The 22,022-nt window shown below is 36.8% G+C and overlaps 1 protein-coding gene across 3 annotated transcripts in view; it reads right to left on the bottom strand.

Annotated features, from left to right (window-relative positions):
- The window catches only part of Rgs5 (regulator of G protein signaling 5), a 159,874-nt gene that overhangs the window by 92,329 nt on the left and 45,523 nt on the right, over positions 1 to 22,022 (bottom strand). Inside the window, exons 1-2 of one of the 3 annotated variants that reach the window (XM_074047618.1) lie at positions 20,073 to 20,089; positions 5,862 to 5,956 (exon numbers count right to left, since the gene is read on the bottom strand). The exons of 1 other annotated variant lie outside the window; for it this stretch is intronic. In XM_074047618.1, the coding sequence (XP_073903719.1) occupies positions 5,862 to 5,863 (2 nt within the window). In that variant the 5' untranslated portion in view covers positions 5,864 to 5,956; positions 20,073 to 20,089. Of the gene's footprint in view, positions 1 to 5,861; positions 5,957 to 20,072; positions 20,090 to 22,022 lie in introns of those variants that run through there. One more of the 3 variants, XM_074047617.1, reaches the window with a different exon arrangement.

Genomic DNA, 22,022 nt, shown 5'->3' with positions numbered 1-22,022 from the left:
ACTGATAATTGACTGTAAAATTGTTTTACTAGGTTCATTTCAAAGCACAAAAGGGAAAGTACAATTTTCATGGAGGAAGAAACTGTGGAGAGCAGCTTCCAGCTTCAGGGGAGGGGGAACAAAGCCATCAGTTTGGAATTGAATTTGAAAGTTTGGGTGAGCAGTCTCACAAACATGTAATGCACTTCTGAAGAGGAAGCATTGATCAACTAGTGTTGGAGTCTTTGGGCTCCAAAGAGAGGTACATTAGAGGTGAGACTAAGATCTCCATGGAGCCAGCTTCTCTCATAAACCTATTGTGGTTTCTGAAATGCATTTTTATGCTAATAAACACACTCAATATCCTGGTCAATGAATGTGCCAGGTATTTTCTGTGCCTGTGAAAAATACCAATTATGTGAACAAAGAATGACCAAAGTGCAGAATTCTATTCTAATCAACAATAGAAAAGTGATTATGAATAGGGTTAATTATCTCTTTAGAGATAATTGTTATCATACCCAGATGAAAATAGAGTTTCAAACAATTAGAGATTTATTGTTATCTGTAAACAAAATGTTTATAACTACTCTCCGAGGCCAAAGTTGTTTTGTGTGCCTCAACCATGTCAGATTTTAAAAATCACTATTCTAAACATTGACCACTTATGTAAGGGCTATAAGAAGACAGGGTGATTATCCTCAGTGATAACCAAAACAAACCCTTCATACTCCCTCCACTGTTGGCAGACTGGTCCAAGCTATTTCTCACTTGAATTAATGATTTATCCTCCTATGTGTTCTCCATTACTACGTACTCTCCTTTGTGGTCTGTTCTTAACATAGCCACCAGTGACCATGGTAAAAGCGAAGTCACAGTATGGACACTTCTTTGCTCAAAATACCCTGATGGCTTCTTGAATGACTGAATGAAAGGCAAAGTCAGGGTAATGGCATTCAAGGTCTCAGAAGATGCAAGCCCAATGATTGCTACCTTTATGACGCACCTGCTACTCTTCTTCTCCCTCTCACTCTGTCCTAACCACATTGGTCTCTTTGTTGTGCCTCCAAATAGTTAGACACATTTGCACCTTAAGACATTCCCACTGTGGTTCCTTCTGCCTGGAATGTTCTCCTGAGATAGCTGCATGACTTTCTTCCCACCTCCTTCAGAACTTTTACTTAAATATTATCTTTTCACCAAGACTTTCTCTGTAATTCTAGGTAAAATTTCAACACATACAAAGACATCTGCTCCTTCTCCATTCTTGCCTTATTAACTGATTCCTCCTAGTTACATTTGAGTCTCATAGGGTGGGAATTTTCATCTCTGTTTCATTGTTGAATCCCTAGCATCTTCCAGATACCTGGTTTATAGTCAATCATTAACAAATATTTATCAAATTAATACCTAAATGAATGATAACTAATAAACCTGGGCTTTACATCTCAGTCATTGACTGATAGAGACAAGTCTCTCCATCTTTTCATCCCTGAACTCATTCCTTTTAAAAATAAATCTGTTCATTTACTCATGTAATTGATTGCTCCTTCACCATTGATAGTGAATTCATCTTTATAAAGACCTTCAAATTTATGAATTAAAAGCAGCAAGAGATGAGATGTCCCTATGTTGAGGTAAAATTTAATTCAACTTTGTTCTGAGAGTCAGGCATTGATGAGAGACCTTGGGCACTACTTTGTACTTCATGTTAACCAAAACTGTCCTTTCTACGTCTTGGATTGCTGTGAACTTTGGAAGAGAACTTAGAATATAGTTGGCATATAAATAGCATTAGTGTCTTCTTTTCTTCCCTGTAATCTAGGCAAAATGTTATTTTAATGCTAACAGCATCAATAAGAGCTATTTTTGTCTCTGAGTGGTTACATTAGTTCTAAGATACTAAGGTATGGGTGGATTTATATTGCATGGGCTGAAGTTTAAGAAAGTTTCGCCACTACTGACTCCACCTATACTCTACCAGTGACTACCCACATGACTACCAGTGAAGACTACGTCAATCCATGCCTTTCTTAAACTACTGTAAAAAACAGTCTAAAATTCAAGCTGTAATGATAATTGGTTTAGTGACAATATATTGCCCCTAGATTACTTTTACCATTAATTAACTCTATAAAGAAAAAAATTACTTAATCACCAACCTTCAGGAGCTCATGGTAGATTGGAGAGAAGAGTTATATTGATTATAAACATTGAGTAGTTAAAGTCTTTTTAAAACAGTTGTCTGATTATGTGATTATATACATACAGGTTTCTCGATGCCACATAACAGACTTAATAGGATGCATTCATCAGGAGTCCTCTAAAAATCCACAGAAATTCACAAATCAAAAGAAATTCAGTCCCATTTTCAATTATTTTTTCTATTATTGATTATAAGATGGCAACTCCTTACTTTAAATGGACTTTTTAGAGTGGTTGACATTTGTTTCACTGATAAAGGCAAGTCAGGAATCATCTCTGGCCAGTACTTCAGGGTAGAGTTTAGGGGAAGACCTGCATGCATATAAAGCTATGATAGACCAGTTGTGTAAACCAAAAGTACAAAGATACCATTTGGAGAGATATTTCCACTATTTTTCTTTCTTCCTAATAATATTGAAGAAATTTTCCTTTTAGAGGATCCTGACAATCATCATAATCCTGTGCTTTTTCATGGTGTTTTAAAAGTTTAAAATGCCTTTAGCTGTGTTTCTATAAACACAGGCATGGAACTGACAGTTAAGCCTGCTAAAGCTTACGCACTAGTAAAAGACAGAGCTTGTGTTCATATTAAGAGGGAGCAGGAGGGAAGTATGGTTTTTAGGATCGATTCCAGAAGAACCTTACTTTTTGTGATCCCCAAATGTAATCTCTTGGGAAAACCTCTTTGCCTGAAGAATTTAACAATAGTAAACCAAACAATGTTCCAGTAATAAATGTTGGGTCTATTTTTAGTCCAATGGTATGCACAAGGTTAGAGTAGGTCTGAAAGAATGTGCTTTGTGTGATGGAGAATAAAGTGCACTTATTTGGATTGTTTCCTTTTGTTGTCCATGCCTTCATCCTAGAGCCCTCAGAACTGCTTATGTTTACTAGGGCTCCGTTATCAGGCACAAGTGATAAAATCAAACAAAGACTAAATGGGAAATTTCTCTTCTTCAAGGTTAAAACTGGTATCTTATTCTAAACAGTTGGGAAATACCAGGCCTCGTGCCTTTCCTTGTTATTACTCCATGAGCAGAAATAGAGTACTTTGACATCTACAGTTGTTGCTATCATCTAACAAATGTAGTTTTTATAATTAAGAGTGAAATCACATGAGAGTATATGGTTGATGGACTTCATATACTTATATGAAATAGAACAAAGAAACCTCTTGCAATTGTTTTAAGTGGGGCAGGGATGGGGTTGAGGGGGAGAGATGATGGAGATGATCTTACCAATGTACAATATAAGCCTAATTGGAATTGTCACTATGAATCACCCCCTGTGTAATAAATATATCCTAATAAAAATTTTTATTTAAAAAAGTGAAATCAGAGAGGCTGATATATAGATAAAATAAAAAAGTAGGAGTTATGAGACCTGGAGACTGGAGCCACTTCTTTCCTCTATGTACACTTAAGTGATTCATTTATTCTTACTCTACCACTGTTTACTTTGTTTATCTATAAAATGCAAGGGGAGTGGACAATGAACCAAGTGGTAGCTTAGTTTGATTTCCATTGTAACACTATACTTCCTTAATAGTTTGGAAAACTATAAATGGAGATTGGTCAAATTGTATTAAATTTAAAGTATGAGCAATTTTCTAAATTGCCTGTTTGCATGAACAAAGATGCACAACCTTGATATCTCTTCACTCACTGTTCATACTTAGTAAAAGCTTCCTGAACTTTCTGAAGAAAACAATGTGCATTGGTATACTTCTCATATTGTCCACACCAAACTCTTCATTATCAATACAAACTGGTTATAAGATACCTGGCAATATACTCAGTAAGTCTAGGTATAATATTGACTCTGCTTTGAAGTTTACCTGTTAGTATAGGTTGGTTCTTGAGAGATAAGGAGAAAGGGAGTCAAGCAAAAGGTAGAACTAAATGTCATTAAACAGAAGATGTGTCCAGGCACTAAATCCTATTTCTCACATCTGTTGATAATGCTGCAACTTCTATTTCACCAGCTTGTCAATCAGCACGATAATGCATTTTATACAATGAATACTAAAGGAATTCTGAAAAGAGAGACATGAATGTAGGCTGAGGTTATCAGGAAAGATTTTAGAAAATCTGAGATTTTGGACATACAGCCTAGCAATTTTACTCTAAATATTTACCCAAGAGAAATTAAAAGATATATAAACACAATGATTTGCACATAATAATGTTATTCTTACTAGTCAGAAACTGGAAACAATTCAAAAGAATACCAAGAGAAAAACTGGATGATTGTGGTATGTTCACACATCAGAATATCAATTAATCAGCAGTTTAGAAAAATAATAGACCAGTAATACATGCAAAATAGAATAAATTTCAAAAGCAAACAAAGCTCTATCCACAGAATACATACTCAATCATTGCAGTGGTTATGAAATTCTAAAATGGGAGAAACTAATCTGGAGTGGAATAAAAACTAGACTGCTTCAGAAGCAGTGTGGAATAAAGGAATTTATAGGTATAATGCAAATATTCTATATTTTGTTTAAGATGATAATTACATGGGTGATACATTTATCAAACCTGATCTCATTCTCCTCCTAAGAGCTGTATATTTCACTTTACTTTAATTAGTAAAGACTCTCTACCCAGGTCCTATGTGAACTTTCTCTTGGTGACCTCTCAGGTCTCCTGTCTTACCACTTGTGGCTCTGGCACCATGACCTTCTTGTTCTTCCTCAAACCCAACAAATACTCTGACACAGTCGCTTGCTTCTCCTTTGCTTGAAGCTCTCTTCTCAAGACCTCTTCATGGCTTGCTCCCTGAATACCTCAGGTTTCCAATCATATGTCATTAGGTGACAGACCCTCGACACTCTCTCTGAAGCTTTATTCTCTGACTTATCCCCAGATGCTATACATCTTTACCCTACTTAATTCTCTTTCTCTTTCTGTAATTACTAATATTATGTATTGTGTGTTAATTTCTTAATTTTCTTCTCTGACTAGGACATAAGTTTAATGATGGCAGGGATGGCATCATTATTTTTGTTCATCACTGTATCCCCAGAATTTAAAACAGCATTTGGTATAGAGCAGGCCCTTAGTAAACACCTGATGAATGAAGAATGAATAACTATGGCTTTATTTGGAATTATATCATCTTCTTGTCTGAATATTGACAATCTTTTGTTTCTCTAAAGTCTTTTCCAAAATGGCAGCTCTGTTTCTTGTTATAGCAGGGTAACTGAGGCTGAATAATTTATAAAAGATAAAGGTTTATTTTGGATCATGGTTCTGGAAGTCCAAGACTATGGGCCAGCATCTGCTTGGTTTCTGGTAAAGGCTTTGTGCAACTTCAATTCATGGTGGCCCTAGCCCATTTATTTTCACATTATCTGAATTCCAAATCAGCTGTGTGACTTAAAGCAGGTCATTAAGTTGCTGACCAAATTCATTTGTTAAATTAAAATGACTGGGCTGACTAGACTTTTAGCTGGCCATTCCATTCTGTGCCCAGCTTAAGCTAGAAGCACGACAAAAGCAGACATTCCGACATAAAAGCAAGCTAGAAATATGTAAAATAGAAAAGGATCCGATATTTCCACTGGAGATGGAGGGTTGGACAGTGGCTATAATTGACAAAGAACTTTGAACTCTTGGGGATATGATCATTTACTATTAGAAAATGAATGGCTGCATAAGTTCAGTACTTACATTAGTATTTGTGGTCAAGATTACCTGAGGTGAATCCTCCATAGAGTATTAATCTCAATGTCCTCAGGTGACTGTCTCACATTTCGTAGCTAACTCTGTGTAAAGGGAAGTGGGAAATATAATTGAGTGGCTGTCTTCACTATGTAGAAAAATCATTCATGAAAAATAATAACTTGTCTTTCAATGTTTGATTCCTGTTTATAGAATAGTCCTAAAAAAGTTTGGACCTAAACTTGGTTTAAACTTTAGTTGTTTTATGAAATTAGACAGTTAATGGATCAACAAGGCATATTATTTAAAATACATAAAAATATTTACATTTTTGTCATTTCAAAGCATAAGTACATTCTATGTACTGTTAAAATGAATTATAGAAAGAGAAATACACAGTGAATATTCAATACATGTTAGCCATATTTTCTGAGCATGTGTTAAGCATTATGCAAGACATTGTGAATGTAAAATAAACCAGATGTCCTTGTGGTTGAAAGGAATACATGTAGAAGGGACCTGTGAGGTAAGATATACACAAATGAGTATTACACTCTACGACAAATTGAAATACACCACATTTGAATGTAGTGTACAGCCAGAAAATAAGAAAACAGATACTATTTAAATATTTTTATCTCAACCTTAAAAAATGTTTAGATCTTGTGGTGGATAAGGTATGGGTAAGGTATTTGAGGTAGAAAGGCTGGCAGGAACAGGAATATGGTAGAATTTGTGGCAGCCTATCGTAAGAAAAACCTAGAATTGGAGGGAAAGCGTAATGAAATATAGTTAGAAAATTCAGCTTGGGAATATTTATGCAGGGATGAGGAATTTAGACTTTATTCCATTTTCCATAGGGAACCACTAATATTTACTGAGGATTAAAGTGACATGATCAATCAAATCTGTGTTGCTTTTTTTTTTAAGGTACTTCCATAAGGGTGTGATGGATGGGCCATGGAGAGGAGAGAACAAAGGCAGTTTGCAATCGACTTCAGCTCCCTGTGAATGGGATTAGTTCTACTGGGTGTTAACAAACATTCAATGCTCAGATGAGCAGAAGTACATCTATATGACACATCTTTATGCATCAGAGGAGGTAATCACACACACACACACACACACACACACACACACTGGTTTGGCAGAGACAGTGAATCTTAGAGTTAGTATATTGTAGTGTTTAAGGTCTGAGATTTAGAATTAGTGAAAAGCTCACCAGCTGCACTAAATGTATAACGTTGCTTAAGATACGTAAACTCTAAAATAAATGGAAATCTAGGGTGTGGCTCAAGTGGTAGAGCATGTGCCTAGCAAACACAATGCCCTGAGTTCAAACCCCAGTACCACCAAAAAAGCAAAATAACAACAAAAAATTTAAAAAAATTTGATTATAATATTACCTAGTTTACAGATTTATTAACCATTAAATGTACTTTATTACACACTATAGTTGTGGTTTATTGTAAGAACACAAGAGCTGGGCACTAACCTTACCACTGTTGCCCTTTTCACTATTTGTTCATTGTGCAACCAAGTCATTAATTTGGTAATAGCATTTACTAGAAGCAGCTCAAGGCTTACAAAGTCAGGAAGATGTTCTCCACAGCTATGGCTTTGCAGTTTTAACAAAAGATGATCCAGATACAAAGCACAGAGTACTCCAAAGTCTGTTCCAAGTTTCTTTCTCAGAAATTACTTCAATGAGTAAATACTTCCATCTCTCTTGCAGTTTCACAATGTCCTTACCATTCATTATGCTGTGCCTGCTCAGGAATGATCTCCAAGTCATTTAACACCGCAAAGTTTATCAAACACATTGCCCCCAAGTGCCTGGGGTTTATCCTATGACAACTTCTATGACTCTCAGCAAAACTAAGCTATAAGGATTACAAGTGATTTTTTTCTTTTTAGCAGATATTAAAAACATTAGCAGGAAAAATGATATTAGCATGGAAAGAAAATGAAGCAAATGAAGGTTCTCAGAGAAGAAGATGAGAGTAATTAGTCCTTAACTCTTCTTGTTGACTCACTGGGTGCGAGGTACCAAACATCCAAATGTACTCATTGAAAGCCGTACTCCATGAGAGCAAGGCTGAAAGACTTGTTCTAAAATGAATCACAAAATTCAGCATTACACAGAGTCATTCAGAAGGTTTAATTAACCAGAAAACTTTCATTACAACAGCTCATCTGTAACAAAGCCATTGCTGCTGAGGAGGATGTAATAGACATCTAGAGCTTTGCCTAATACCTCCCTCTTTCTACTCTCCAGAGGCTCATGGATCTTGGATTCATTTCCTTTTCCCTCCTTACAATATTATCTAGGTAAATAGGGGTGGGGTGGATTCAGAGAGGAGATCAGAGAAATAAAACTTTGAATTACAATACTGAATGTACTCTGCTGTGCAGATTTTCTCTAAACATTACAAAAAATGGAATATATTTTTAATAACTAAAAACAATCCTGAAATATAATCAGGATTTTTGAAGCTTTAAAAGTTTTCCAGTTCTTTGGATTGGAGGAGTGGGAATAGTCTCTGGTCTTGCTCTTTGCATTCTTCTGTACTTTTCAAACCTACCCTGTCCTACAGCCCCTTAATGCACTATGATCTCTATTTGCACATCTAACCCACTGGCTTTTGAGCTCAATGACACATTTCTTCAAGAACCTCTGGCCAGAAATCTTTTTTTCCCATAACTTGTACAAATGACTTTCTTTTGAAGTATCACAAAACTCCCATCTCCTTCAACAAACCTTTCTAGACACTGCCTTCATTTACTTTTTAATTGGAATATACTAAATTGTACATACTGAGATTTCATCATGATGGTTCCACACATACAATGGATTTTGATTATATTAACCCTCCTCTGTTTCTCTTTTATTCCCCCTTCCTCCTTTATCCTTCCACCTCCCTAGTTTTTTCTGTCCTTAGCTTCCATAAAGGAGAAAAAAGTATGTGATAACTGTCTTTGTGGAACTGGCTTATTTCACTTAACATGATGGCCTCTAGTTCCACCCACTTTCTAGCAAATGACATAATTTCATTCTTCTTAATGGCTGCGTAAAAGTCTACTGTATATATATATATATATATATACCGTATTTTCTTTGTCTATGCATCCATCTCTGTCTAGGCACCTAGGCTTATTACGTAATTTGTTTACTGTGACTAGTGCTGTGATAAACATGGGTTCTAGAAGCCTCTTTTTAAATACTGTTATAAGATTTTACCTCTCACATCTTCACATTAACATCATTCTGTTTCATAAATGTCTGGTTCCCAAGACTTTTGCATTACTTCATCTTCTGAAATGCCTGACATATGGTTTATTGAATCATGATTGAGAAAGTGAAAAAACAATCCTAGCTTGATTATTTACAACCTGTACAAATTTATATTTTCTTACCTCTTAGAATTTCTGATTATGCATCTGTAAAAATGGGTATAATAATACCAATTTCAATAGCTTATTATGACATCAACTATGGCAATATACACAAAGCACTTAAAATGCACTTGAACCATGAGTATACTCAATAAATAGTAACTTAAAACAAATTTTGTATTCTGTAGTGGTAAGGTATAATAATTATTTTCTCCAGATAAATTTTTCAGATTATGCCCTCAATTTAGCTTTCAATTAAAAACAAAACAGCCATTTATGAGGAGTATGTAGGTACTTAATGACAGCTCTAGTCCACAGGAAGAACAGCTATTCTTACTGTGACATACTGTTGACAAACTCACTTGACTCTGTGAGCAATTTACAATGACTCTGGTATTACCTGCTGATCCCTTTGATATTTATTGCAATGACAAACTTTCCAAAACTTGGGACAGCTGTCCAAGATACATTAAATAGCCATGTGGATAATTTTAAGAAAATGTTTGATAGGAAAATTTGAGTTTTATTCCAGCAAAGTGAATTGGTGAGCTTTCAGGGTTCTCAGCCCCGTGAGAAGATGCCATTCTTGTTCCTAACTGCATTATCTCTGACATGGGTTACTTGCTAATTTAAACCAATTTAACATGTAATCAGTAACTCTTAAGATTGACTATCAGGCAGACAAATCCAATCAAATTGCATTTAACTCTATTAAAACATTTTCAAATCATCTAAATATGCCTCTTTCGTTATGGAAATAATGTTACTATTCTATTGGGTAGAAGGTAATACATGTGTGTATTTGTAAAATATATAAAACCTTATTACATATAATATATTATATATAGATAGAAGCTTTTGTTTTTGTTTTGTTTCTTGAGACAGGATCTCACTATGTATCCCAGGCTTGCCTCAAACTTGAGATCCTCTTGCCTCTACCACGCAAGTGCTGGGATAACAGGTAGTGCCTTACCATGTTAGGCTAGATGCAACTTTTTGGCAAAGCTTTTCTGACATTCCTAAAAAAATAGCCGCTCCTTCTTTAGTGATCCCATTGTATCTTTTATAATGTCCTTTCACAGTATTAAGAGCATTTTATTGCTCCTGGCAGGTAGGCATCTTTTAAACCTTACTCTTAGAGTCTAGACCATGATAGATGATCAATAAATGTTCATTCTTTCAGTCAATTAAATCATCTTCTGTTTTTCCTACTCCATCACTATTTGCTCTATGACTTTGTGCTTATTATCTCTTTATGGACTCACTTTTCTTTTCTTTCTTACACAGAAAAGAGTCATTAGTTTCCAATGGATTTGTCCCTGGGACACTCACAGATGTGCAGGTAGGCCAGTCCCTACAGCTTTCCTGATCTCTTTCCTCTTGCCTGTATTACCTACCCAGTACAGAGAGTGACAACATTAGTAAAAGCAGAGATAAAACCACCTTGTTTATTAGATCTGGGTGAGGCCAACAGGCCTCTGAAACATAGAAAGAGTCAGATCTGCCTGGATTTTAATAAGGTTAGAGTGTGATTTGACCTCACCCTCTATTTTTTTTTAATGGACTGATTACCAGACCCGGGAATCAAAGACTTCTGTTGTTTATCTTTGCTCTTTTATTTTAATGATTTCTGACACTCCGCTAGTGTCCTGGAGGCCCAGGAGAATTTTGATTTCCATTCAAGATGAGATGAAGGAATACTTGACAGGCGCTGTATATGTCCTATAAGGAACCTAGCAGGGCATGGGGATGGGGCAGCAGGGAATAGCATTGTTTGAAATGAAATTGTTTAATATGAGCGACCATGAATCCTTATTTTACAGATAAGGAGCTTCAAGCTAAGTGATACTATCTCATTTCCTTGTTCTAGGCACTGGTCAAGCAGGGAAGCAGTTTCCTCAAAATATCAGGAATAAGGATTTCCCTGGGGAAAAAAATACAGCTTGGTGAACACATAACTTTTATTTTAATCTTAATTGGTTCTTCTTTTGGATCTCAGATACTAATAACTCTTCCTTGTCTTAGAATTCTAACAGATATATAGAGCAATAGGAAATTGAAAGAGTCAGCTGTATTGACTGTTCAGTAAAACACAAAATACAGAGTTTCTTGGTAAAGCTAGATTTGAGATTATAGCTAGGATCAACTTATGACCATTTTAACATTTTACCCTAACTGTGGATGTTGACATTCCTCAGTAGAAAAAGCTGGGTTTGATTTATTCATCTAAATATTGAGGAAAAGCTGGACTATCTCCACCAACTGAGGTAACAGATGCTCCCCTTTGCCTGTTTCAAATAGAGAGGAAGAGGTGGGAAAGCCCTGTCATATCTTATACAATAAGAGATAAAAAATACAAATGGTAAGGAGAGAAATACATGCATATTGTCATTCAATTTAATAAATATACTTAGGTGAAATTACCCTCTAGTAGGGTAAGAAGATCTCAAATTTCAAATCATCTAACTTTCTTTCTTGAGTTGGAACAAATATGGTGAGAAGGGAGAGACAGGAAGTGTCCACATATCAATACTCTCTGCTTTATAAGGAGTAAAGTAAAATGTTTCTTCTATGGAAATAAAAGGAAGGAAGAATAATGAGTTCGTATTTCCAGAATCTTTTAGTCTTCATCACTTCTCACATGCCAATAGCAATAGCCTCTACCATAGTATGTTTGTCATTAATCTTTTTAATTTGTTTTTCACAACATGGAAAAGAATTTTTTTCAGATGATTAAAACATGACTCTAACTTTCTTCCAAACCTTCAATATTTCTTTAAAAATGTGGCTCTATGGGATTCCAAGATGGCAGCTAGAGGTAGGAAGCAGAAAGCGAGCCTCCTATAGTGAAATCTTGGAGAGACGCTGGAGACACACTTTGCAGGCATAATCACTGAGAAAAGGCATAACTTTGACCTGTCCACATCTCCAGCCGGTGCAGAGAATCTCCACCTCACGTTAAACGGAGAAACGAGGAGGGCCCCTGGGGCCGCCAGTGGCCGGCACCCATACGGCTTGTGAAGACGCCGACCAGGTGAGCTTTGCGGTACTGCGGTACCCCCACAGACAAGCCTGGGCCAGAGCAGCATAGCCCCCTGGACAGACTGACCTCCACCCGGGAAAAAAAGAGAAACTGAGTAATAAGCAATAAGAACAGTTAAGACACGCTGGAAAGAGGGTGGGGCACCCTGAGCGCTGAAGATTGGGGGAAGGGAATCCTTCCCGGGACTGTAAACAAAGAAGCCGGGAGAGCCGGAGAGGCTTTGGCGGGAGCAGGGCGCACACCCAGCAACCAGGAGTGGGAGAGCTTGTGAGAGTGGCTGAGGGAGGAAAACTCCACAGGAGAGGAGGAAAGACCCACATCCCACGTGAACTGTAAATAAACATGGCAGCCGGCAGGAGCAGCAGCACTGCTCAGTAAGCAGGAGCAGTAAAGCTTCTGAAAGTGGCAGTGGGAGGAAAACCTCAGAGGAGAGCGGGGAAGACCCACCTCCCACATGAACTGTAAATAAACACGCAGGCCTGACAATGCGGGGGCAGTGTCACCTTTCCCAGTGCTTGGAAAGGGGAAAGCCTGTAGCAGAGGCTCCCGCACAGGAGAACTCTGACCAAACAAAGCCTGTGGGACCAGGTGAGTGCTAGCTCACCCCAGAGATCTGCATAAATAACGCTGCCAGCTACAGGCTGAGAGCAGCAGGCAGGCAAGCCACAGTTGCAGATACCACTCTCAGAACTGTCTCCAGACGCTTTTTTTCTTTTTCTCCCTACCTTTGATGAGAGAACAACCGAATTACACCTGCAAGCTGAAAAACTTACTGAAACTGTATTGCATTTGAACTTGGGACACTTGGTGGGGCTTTTTTTTTGTGTTTGTGTGTGTGTGTGTGTGTGTGTGTGCGAGTGTGTAGTTTTGTTCTACTTTATGCATCCCCTTTGATGAGACAACTACAGAACAACATCTGATGCACCAAATCCAGGACTGGAGATTGAGACGGACACCCAAATTATTAAGACTGAAACTGCATTGCATATAAACTTGGAAGTTTTTTGGTTTTTTTTTTTTAATTTTATATTTTCCATTTTATTTTAATTCATTTTTATATATAGATATTACTTTCATTTACTTATTTTTTATTTTTTTTATCTTTGATTTTCAATCCTCTCTCTGTCTCTCTAATGTCTGTTCAGCTTACTGTCGATTAGTACACTAACACTCCCTGTTTATACCTTTGAAACTCTCTTGTCTGATACCTTGTTCTGCTTTCTCCCTCTTGTCTGTATATTTGTTTTCCCCTTTTTTTAACTTCTTGCTTTCCATCTCAGCTCACCCTTCCATTCTAAATATTACCATTGTTATTATTACAAGCTAGAAAATACTTAATTGCACACAGTACAGGGACAGAACAACACCAAGGGCAATGAAGGAAAGACAGAAAAAACAGGGAAACCAGTTTCCCCACAGCAAAAAACTAGTACAGGAACCAGAGGGGAATGAAGAGAACAGAAACTCAGATCCAGACTCCAACAGAATGAAGATAAACAATGCCAAAGGACCCAATGAAGCCCACAAGAATAATTTAAAAGAAGACATACTACAGGTACTCAATGAGAATTTTATAGAGATGATACTGGATAGGGTCAACCAAAATGTACAGGAGACACTCAAGAAATTCCAAGACAATAAAAATAGAAAATTTGAAAAAGCAAAAGAAGAAATAAAGGAAACCATAGAAGCACTGTATAAACACCAAAGTGAAAGAGAGAACACAATGAATAAACGGATAAATGAACTCAGGACAAAAATAGACAGCATTAAAGAGGAAAACTGCCAGGATATGGAAAACCTCAGAAAAAAGAATGAAACAGAACTGCAAAACAAAACGGAAGGCCAATCCAGCAGAATAGAACAAACAGAAGACAGAATCTCAGAACTTGAAGATGAAATGGTAATTAAAGGAAAAACTGAAGAACTATTAATTAAACAACTCAAGACCTGTGAAAAGAAAATGCAAGAACTCACCGACTCCATCAAAAGAACAAACTTGAGAATCATGGGCATCGAAGAAGGAGAAGAGGTGCAAGCGAAGGGAATGCGTAATATATTCAACAAAATAATAACGGAAAATTTCCCAAATCTAGAGAAAGATATTCCCATACAGATGCAAGAGGCCTCCAGGACACCAAACAGACCAGATCAAAATAGAACTACTCCATGACATATCATCATTAAAACAACAAGTTCAGAAACTAGGGAAAGAATATTGAAGGCTGCAAGAGAGAAAAAACAAGTAACATACAAAGGTAAACCCATTAAAATCACAGCAGACTTCTCAACAGAAACAATAAAAGCAAGAAGAGCGTGGGGTGAGATCTTCCGGGCACTGAATGAAAATAACTTCAACCCCAGGATACTCTACCCAGCAAAGCTATCATTCAAAATAGATGGAGCAATAAAAGTCTTCCATGATAAGCAGAAACTAAAACAATATGTGACCACAAAGCCACCATTACAAAAGATTCTGCAAGGGATCCTGCACACAGAAAGTGACACCCAACTTAACCATGAAAAGGCAGGCAGCACCAAACCACAGGATAAGAAAAAGCAAGACAGTAGAGAGTAACATCAAGTTAGGTACACACAATCAAACCTTCAAACAACTAAGACAACTAAATGGCAGGAATCACCACATACCTATCAGTACTAACACTTAATGTTAATGGACTTAATTCACCCATCAAAAGACACCGTTTGACAAAATGGATTAAAAAAGAAGATCCAACAATTTGTTGCTTACAGGAGACTCATCTCACCGACAGAAATAAGCATATGCTTAGGATGAAAGTCTGGAAGAAGATTTACCAAGCCAATGGCCCCGAAAACAGGCAGGAGTACCAATACTCATCTCTGACAAAGTAGACTTCAAACCTACATTGATCAAATGAGATAAAGAAGGACATTCCATACTAATAAAAGGGGAAATAGACCAAAAGGAAATAATAATCATCAATCTGTATGCACCCAATGTCAACGCACCCAATTTCATCAAACATACCCTGAAAGACCTAAAAGCATATATAAACGCCAACACAGTGGTTGTGGGAGACTTTAACACCCCATTATCATCAATAGATAGGTCATCCAAACAAAAACTCAATAAAGAAATCCAAGATCTAAAATATGCAAAGTATCAAGTGGACCTAGTAGATGTCTACAGACATTTCATCCAACCTCTACACAATATACATTCTTCTCAGCAGCCCATGGAACCTTCTCCAAAATAGATCATATCCTAGGGCATAAAGCAAGCCTCAGCAAATATAAGAAAATAGAAATTATACCATGCATACTATCTGATCACAATGCAATATACTAGAACTCAACAACAAAAGTAAAGACAAAAGACATGCAAACAGCTGGAAACTAAATAACTCATTACTTAATGAACAATTGGTCATTGATGAAATAAAAGAAGAAATTAAAAAGTTCCTGGAAATCAAGGAAAATGAAAACACAACCTACTGGAACCTATGGGACACAGCTAAGGCAGTCTTGAGAGGAAAGTTTATAGCCATGAGTGCATATATTAAAAAGATTGAAAGATCCCAAATCAGTGACCTAATGATACATCTCAAACTCGTAGAAAAACAAGAACAAGCAAATCCCAAAACAAATAGAAGGAGAGAAATAATAAAAATAAGAGCTGAAATCAACGAAATAGAAACCAAAAAAACCATACAAAGAATTAATGAAACAAAAAGTTGGTTCTTTGAAAAAATAAACAAGATCGATAGACCCCTGGCAAACCTGACTATAATGAGGAGAGAAAAAACCCAAATTAGTAGAATTAGGAATGCAAAAGGGGAGATAACAACAAACACCATGGAAGTCCAGGAAATCATCAGAGACTACTTTGAGAACCTATATTCAAATAAATTTGAAAATCTAAAAGAAATGGACAGATTTCTAGATACATATGATCATCTAAAACTGAACCAAGAGGAAATTAATCACCTGAATAGACCTATAACACAAAATGAAATTGAAGCAGCAATCAAGAGTCTCCCCAAAAAGAAAAGTCCAGGACCTGATGGATTCTCTGCTGAATTCTTTCAGACCTTTAAAGAAGAACTGATACCAACCCTCCTTAAACTGTTCCATGAAATAGAAAGGGAAGGAAAACTGCCAAACACATTTTATGAAGCCAGTATTACACTTGTCCCAAAACCAGGCAAAGACACCTCCACAAAGGAGAACTATAGGCCAATCTCCTTAATGAACATTGATGCAAAAATCCTCAACAAAATAATGGCAAACTGAATTCAACAACACATCAAAAAGATTATTCACCACGACCAGTAGGCTTCATCCCAGGAATGCAGGGGTGGTTCAACATACTAAAATCAATAAACATAATAAACCACATTAACAGAAGCAAAGACAAAAACCACTTGATCATCTCAATAGATGCAGAAAAAGCCTTTGATAAGATCCAACATCATTTCATGATAAAAGCTCTAAGAAAACTAGGAATAGAAGGAAAGTTCCTCAACATTATAAAAGCTATATGTGACAAACCTACAGCCAGCATTATACTTAATGGAGAAAAACTGAAACTATTCCCTCTAAAATCAGGAACCAGACAAGGATGCCCACTATCTCCACTCCTATTCAACATAGTACTGGAATTCCTAGCCAGAGCAATTAGGCAAGAAGAAGGAATAAAAGGAATACAAATAGGTAAAGAAACTGTCAAAATATCCCTATTTGCAGACGACATGATCCTATACCTTAAAGACCCAAAAAACTCTACTCAGAAGCTTCTAGACATCATCAATAGCTATAGCAAGGTAGCAGGATATAAAATCAACATAGAAAAATCATTAGCATTTCTATACACTAACAATGAGCAAACTGAAAAAGAATGTATGAAAACAATTCCATTTACAATAGCCTCAAAAAAAATCAAATACCTAGGTGTAAACCTAACAAAAGATGTGAAAGACCTCTACAAGGAAAACTATACACTTCTAAAGAAAGAGATTGAGGAAAACTATAAAAAGTGGAGAGATCTCCCATGCTCATGGATTGGTAGAATCAACATAGTAAAAACGTCGATACTCCCAAAAGTAATCTACATGTTTAATGCAATTCCCATCAAAATTCCAATGCCATTCATTAAAGAGATTGAAAAATCTACAGTTAAATTTATATGGAAACACAAGAGGCCACCAATAGCCAAGGCAATACTCAGTCAAAAGAACAATGCAGGAGGTATCACAATACCTGACTTCAAACTATATTACAAAGCAATAACAATAAAAACAGCATGGTACTGGCACAAAAACAGACATGAAGACCAGTGGAACAGAATAGAGGACCCAGATATGAAGCCACACAACTATAAGCAACGTATCTTTGACAAAGGAGCTAAAAATATATGATGGAGAAATAGCAGCCTCTTCAACAAAAACTGCTGGGAAAACTGGTTAGCAGTCTGCAAAAAACTGAAACTAGATCCATGTATATCACCTTATACCAAGATTAACTCAAAATGGATCAAGGATCTTAATATCAGACCCCAAACTCTTAAGTTGATACAAGAAAGAGTAGGAAATACTCTGGAGTTAGTAGGTATAGGTAAGAACTTTCTCAATGAAACCCCAGCAGCACAGCAACTAAGAGATAGCATAGATAAATGGGACCTCATAAAACTAAAAAGCTTCTGTTCATCAAAAGAAATGGTCTCTAAACACCCACAGAGTGGGAGAAAATATTTGCCAACTATACATCAGACAAAGGACTGATAACCAGAATATACAGGGAACTTAAAAAACTAAATTCTCCCAAAACTAATGAACCAATAAAGAAATGGGCATGTGAACTAAATAGAACTTTCTCAAAAGAAGAAATTCAAATGGCCAGAAAACACATGAAAAAATGCTCACCATCTCTAGCAATAAAGGAAATGCAAATTAAAACCACGCTAAGATTCCACCTTACCCCTGTTAGAATAGCCATCATCAGCAACACCACCAACAACAGGTGTTGGTGAGGATGCGGGGAAAAAGGAACCCTCTTACACTGTTGGTGGGAATGTAGACTAGTACAACCACTCTGGAAAAAAATTTGGAGGCTACTTAAAAAGCTGGACATCGATCTACCATTTGATCCAGCAATACCACTCATGGGGATATACCCAAAAGACTGTTACTCCAGAGGCACCTGCACATCCATGTTTATTGCGGCACTATTCACAATAGCCAAGTTATGGAAACAGCCAAGATGTCCCACCACTGACGAATGGATTAAGAAAATGTGGTATCTATACACAATGGAATTTTATGCAGCCATGAAGAAGAATGAAATGTTATCATTCGCTGGTAAATGGATGGAATTGGAGAACATCATTCTGAGTGAGGTTAGCCTGGCCCAAAAGACCAAAAATCATATGTTCTCCCTCATATGTGGACGTTAGATCAAGGGCAAACACAACAAGGGGATTGGACTATGAGCACATGATAAAAGCGAGAGCACACAAGGAAGGGGTGAGGATAGGTAAGACACCTAAAAAACTAGCCAGCATTTGTTGCCCTTAACACAGAGAAACTAAATCAGATACCTTAAAGCAATTGAGGGCAATAGGAAAAGGGGAACAGGTACTAGAGAAAGGGTTAGATCAAAAAGAATTAACCTAGAAGGTAACACCCACGCACAGGAAATCAATGTGAGTCAATGCCCTGTATAGCTATCCTTATCTCAACCAGCAAAAACCCTTGTTCCTTCCTATTATTGCTTATACTCTCTCTACAACAAAATTAGAAATAAGGGCAAAATAGTTTCTGCTGGGTATTGAGTGGGGGGGGAGAGGGAGGGAGGGAGTGGGTGGTAAGGGAGGGGGTGGGGGCAGGGGGGAGAAATGAACCAAGCCTTGTATGCACATATGAATAATAAAAGAAAAATGAAAAAAAAATGTGGCTCTCTGTCTCAGTTTCCTCTTCTACAAAATGGGGAAGATGATAATTGCCTTGTAAGTGGGGGGAGTGTGTGTGCCAATTAGATTAGTTAATACCATAAAGCATTAGTGAGGGCTAGATATTATTCTCCTCTCTATATTTCTTTCATATTTCTCTTTTTCTGTCTGATCTCAGCTACATGCCTCAGAACATGGCATTCTCATTGCTAGGTTTAATGCTGCAACTGAACACAGATTAATATGGACTTGAGACTGGAAGTACTCAGCCCATTCATTATAGCACCATTTGATGAATCTTGGCTGACCCAGGAAAAAAGGCCTTAAAGACCATTGGGTTTGCCAGTTGAGTCTTAAACTTTTCTGCGAACAGGGATTAGGCTGTGGTGTTGCATAGCTACTGGCTAATTGTCTAGAACTGATGCTCCAAGGAAGGAGAATGACTTGAGACCCAAACTGCAGGTTCAATCTTCTGGAAGCAGTTACTGCAATTATCAGAAATGAGTGCAAAGGAAAAAGAAATCCAAATACAGATATGAAAAGTATATCTATGTTTAGGGCAGTGACCTTTAACTATCAATATCGTTTGAATCCATTCATGATTATTGTCTCAAGTGTTCCTACAGCAAACTTAGGAGGTGATAAGGGCAATAAGGTGATTATAATTGATTCTTTATAGCTTCAAGATTAAATAATTTTTGTCTATAAATAGAATCCAGATTCCCTAAACTTCTGCTGAAGAAAACCAGCTAAAGTTAGGTGTCGAGAGAATGTAGAAAGTATTATGGTAGCTAATACAAGGGTAAACTTTTAAGATTTGACCCTTGTAAAAGAAATGCCCTTTCCTGCTTACCTCACTGCTTTTTAAAGCTCTTGGCAGAAAAGCCCTAAAAAAAATAGAAAATATTATTAGTATTAGAATAGTGCCAGTTTCAGCTAAGCTATGTTGATTCAGTAATTTAACACCAGAGGATTGGTAGAGAGGGTAAGATAAATAACTTTTAAGGTTCTCTGAGCATTTGAATTTATGATCTATAAAATTCCACCCATAAAAGGCAAAAAAATGTAGGCATGTAAAAAGTTATAGACAAGTTCTGCCCAGGGCCTAGTCAGTAACAAGGGAGATTTTCATAAATGTAATGTTTGTGTGTTTGAGGGTTTTAACAGGCCTGAATGTTTCAAATATTATGGAGCCTTACAGGGTGGAAGGCACGGTACAAAGACCTAGATAGATGGTGTCCCTGACCTTATGAAGCTTAGAATCTAGATGATGGAAAATGCAACACTGAAAGTTACCACCAATACATTTTAGACTTATTTTCCTCAAGTTACATTCATGTAAGGCAGCACTAACACAGATAAGATGAACTCACTCATCTTTCAGTCCTATGAAATGACTTGGCTAATGTCCTCCTTGAATTAAACCAGGTCTTTCTCTGTGAAGAATGCTGGTTTCTTCCTGGAGTTGGAGTTGTTTTACAGAGTAAGCAATAGAATATTTGCTCTGTCTTCAAGGATTTGGCAAACACATCAATTATTTCTTTGAAGTATTTTTTCATTTGAAATTTCTAGAACCACAGTGAAGAAAATATTAAAAAGAGAATCATCCCACCACTCTAACACACTCTTGGCCAGTGTTCATTTCTTTTGCTAACCCCTATTTTTCTTGAGGATTCTTAAATCTGTTTGGACCAAGGGTTTGGTTCTTGGACTTCTTTTCTTTCTGTCTTCACTTGCTCCAAAGTGAGCTCATCCATTTTCATGGGTTTCGATGCCATCTGTGTGCTAATGGCTCCTGGATTTATCATTCAAGCCTAGATCTCCCCATACTTCTTTAGAGTGGTACCCATCCCTATCTTTTGGCAACCATTACCTGCAATTCAATAACTTTGTCACTTTCAGAATGTTATACAAATGGCATCCTACAGTATGTAACTTGTTCAGATTGACTTTTTTTCACTCAACATAATTTCCACAAGGTCCATCCAAGTTGATGCACATATCGTCCATTCATTTTTCATGCTATGCATGTGCCACTATAAATTTAAGCATTTACCCATTGAAATGTACTTGAGTTGCTTCTAACTTTTGGATATTACAAATAAAGTTTCTACGGACATGCAAACATGTATTTTTATGTACACATTTGTTTTCATTTCTCTGGAAAAAATGCCCAGGAGTGTGACCACTGACTTGTAAAGTTTATATTTAGTTTTCTAAGGAACTGTCAAATCATTTTTCAGAGTAACTATGCCATTTTACTTTCCCATCAGCAATGTGTGAGAGATCTTACTTTTTCATGTCCTTGCCAACACTTGAGATCACATGCCTCTTTGGTGATAGCCATTCTAGAGTGTGGATAGGGGTATCAGATTGCATATCACAGTTTTCACTTTTTAATGACTGATGATGTTGAACATGTTTTCATGTGTCTATTTGCCTTCTGTATATTCCTCTTGATGAATTGTTTTTTCATTTGTTGGTTCATTTTCCCACTTGTGTTTTTCTTCATTTTACTGTTGAATTTTGAGTATTCATTTTAAATTCTGTATGAGTCTTTTGTCAGATATGTGGTTTGCAAATATTTTCTTGTTCAATTGTTTGTATTTTTCACACTCTTTTTTGTTGTTGTTTATGTTTTTGGGAGTAGGTCTTGCCATATAACCCAGGCTGGCTTCAAACTCTCAATCTTCCTGCCTCAGCCTTCTGATATCAGGGATTAAAGACATGTGCCATGACAACCACATAGCTTTTCATGATCTTTACAGGGTCTTTTAAGTAAAAGTGAAAAATCTATTTTAGC

The sequence above is a fragment of the Castor canadensis genome, chromosome 11 (assembly GCF_047511655.1).
Source record: "Castor canadensis chromosome 11, mCasCan1.hap1v2, whole genome shotgun sequence".
In the NCBI taxonomy this organism is placed as follows: Eukaryota; Metazoa; Chordata; class Mammalia; order Rodentia; family Castoridae; genus Castor; species Castor canadensis.
This window is presented reverse-complemented; position numbering and strand designations above follow the sequence as displayed.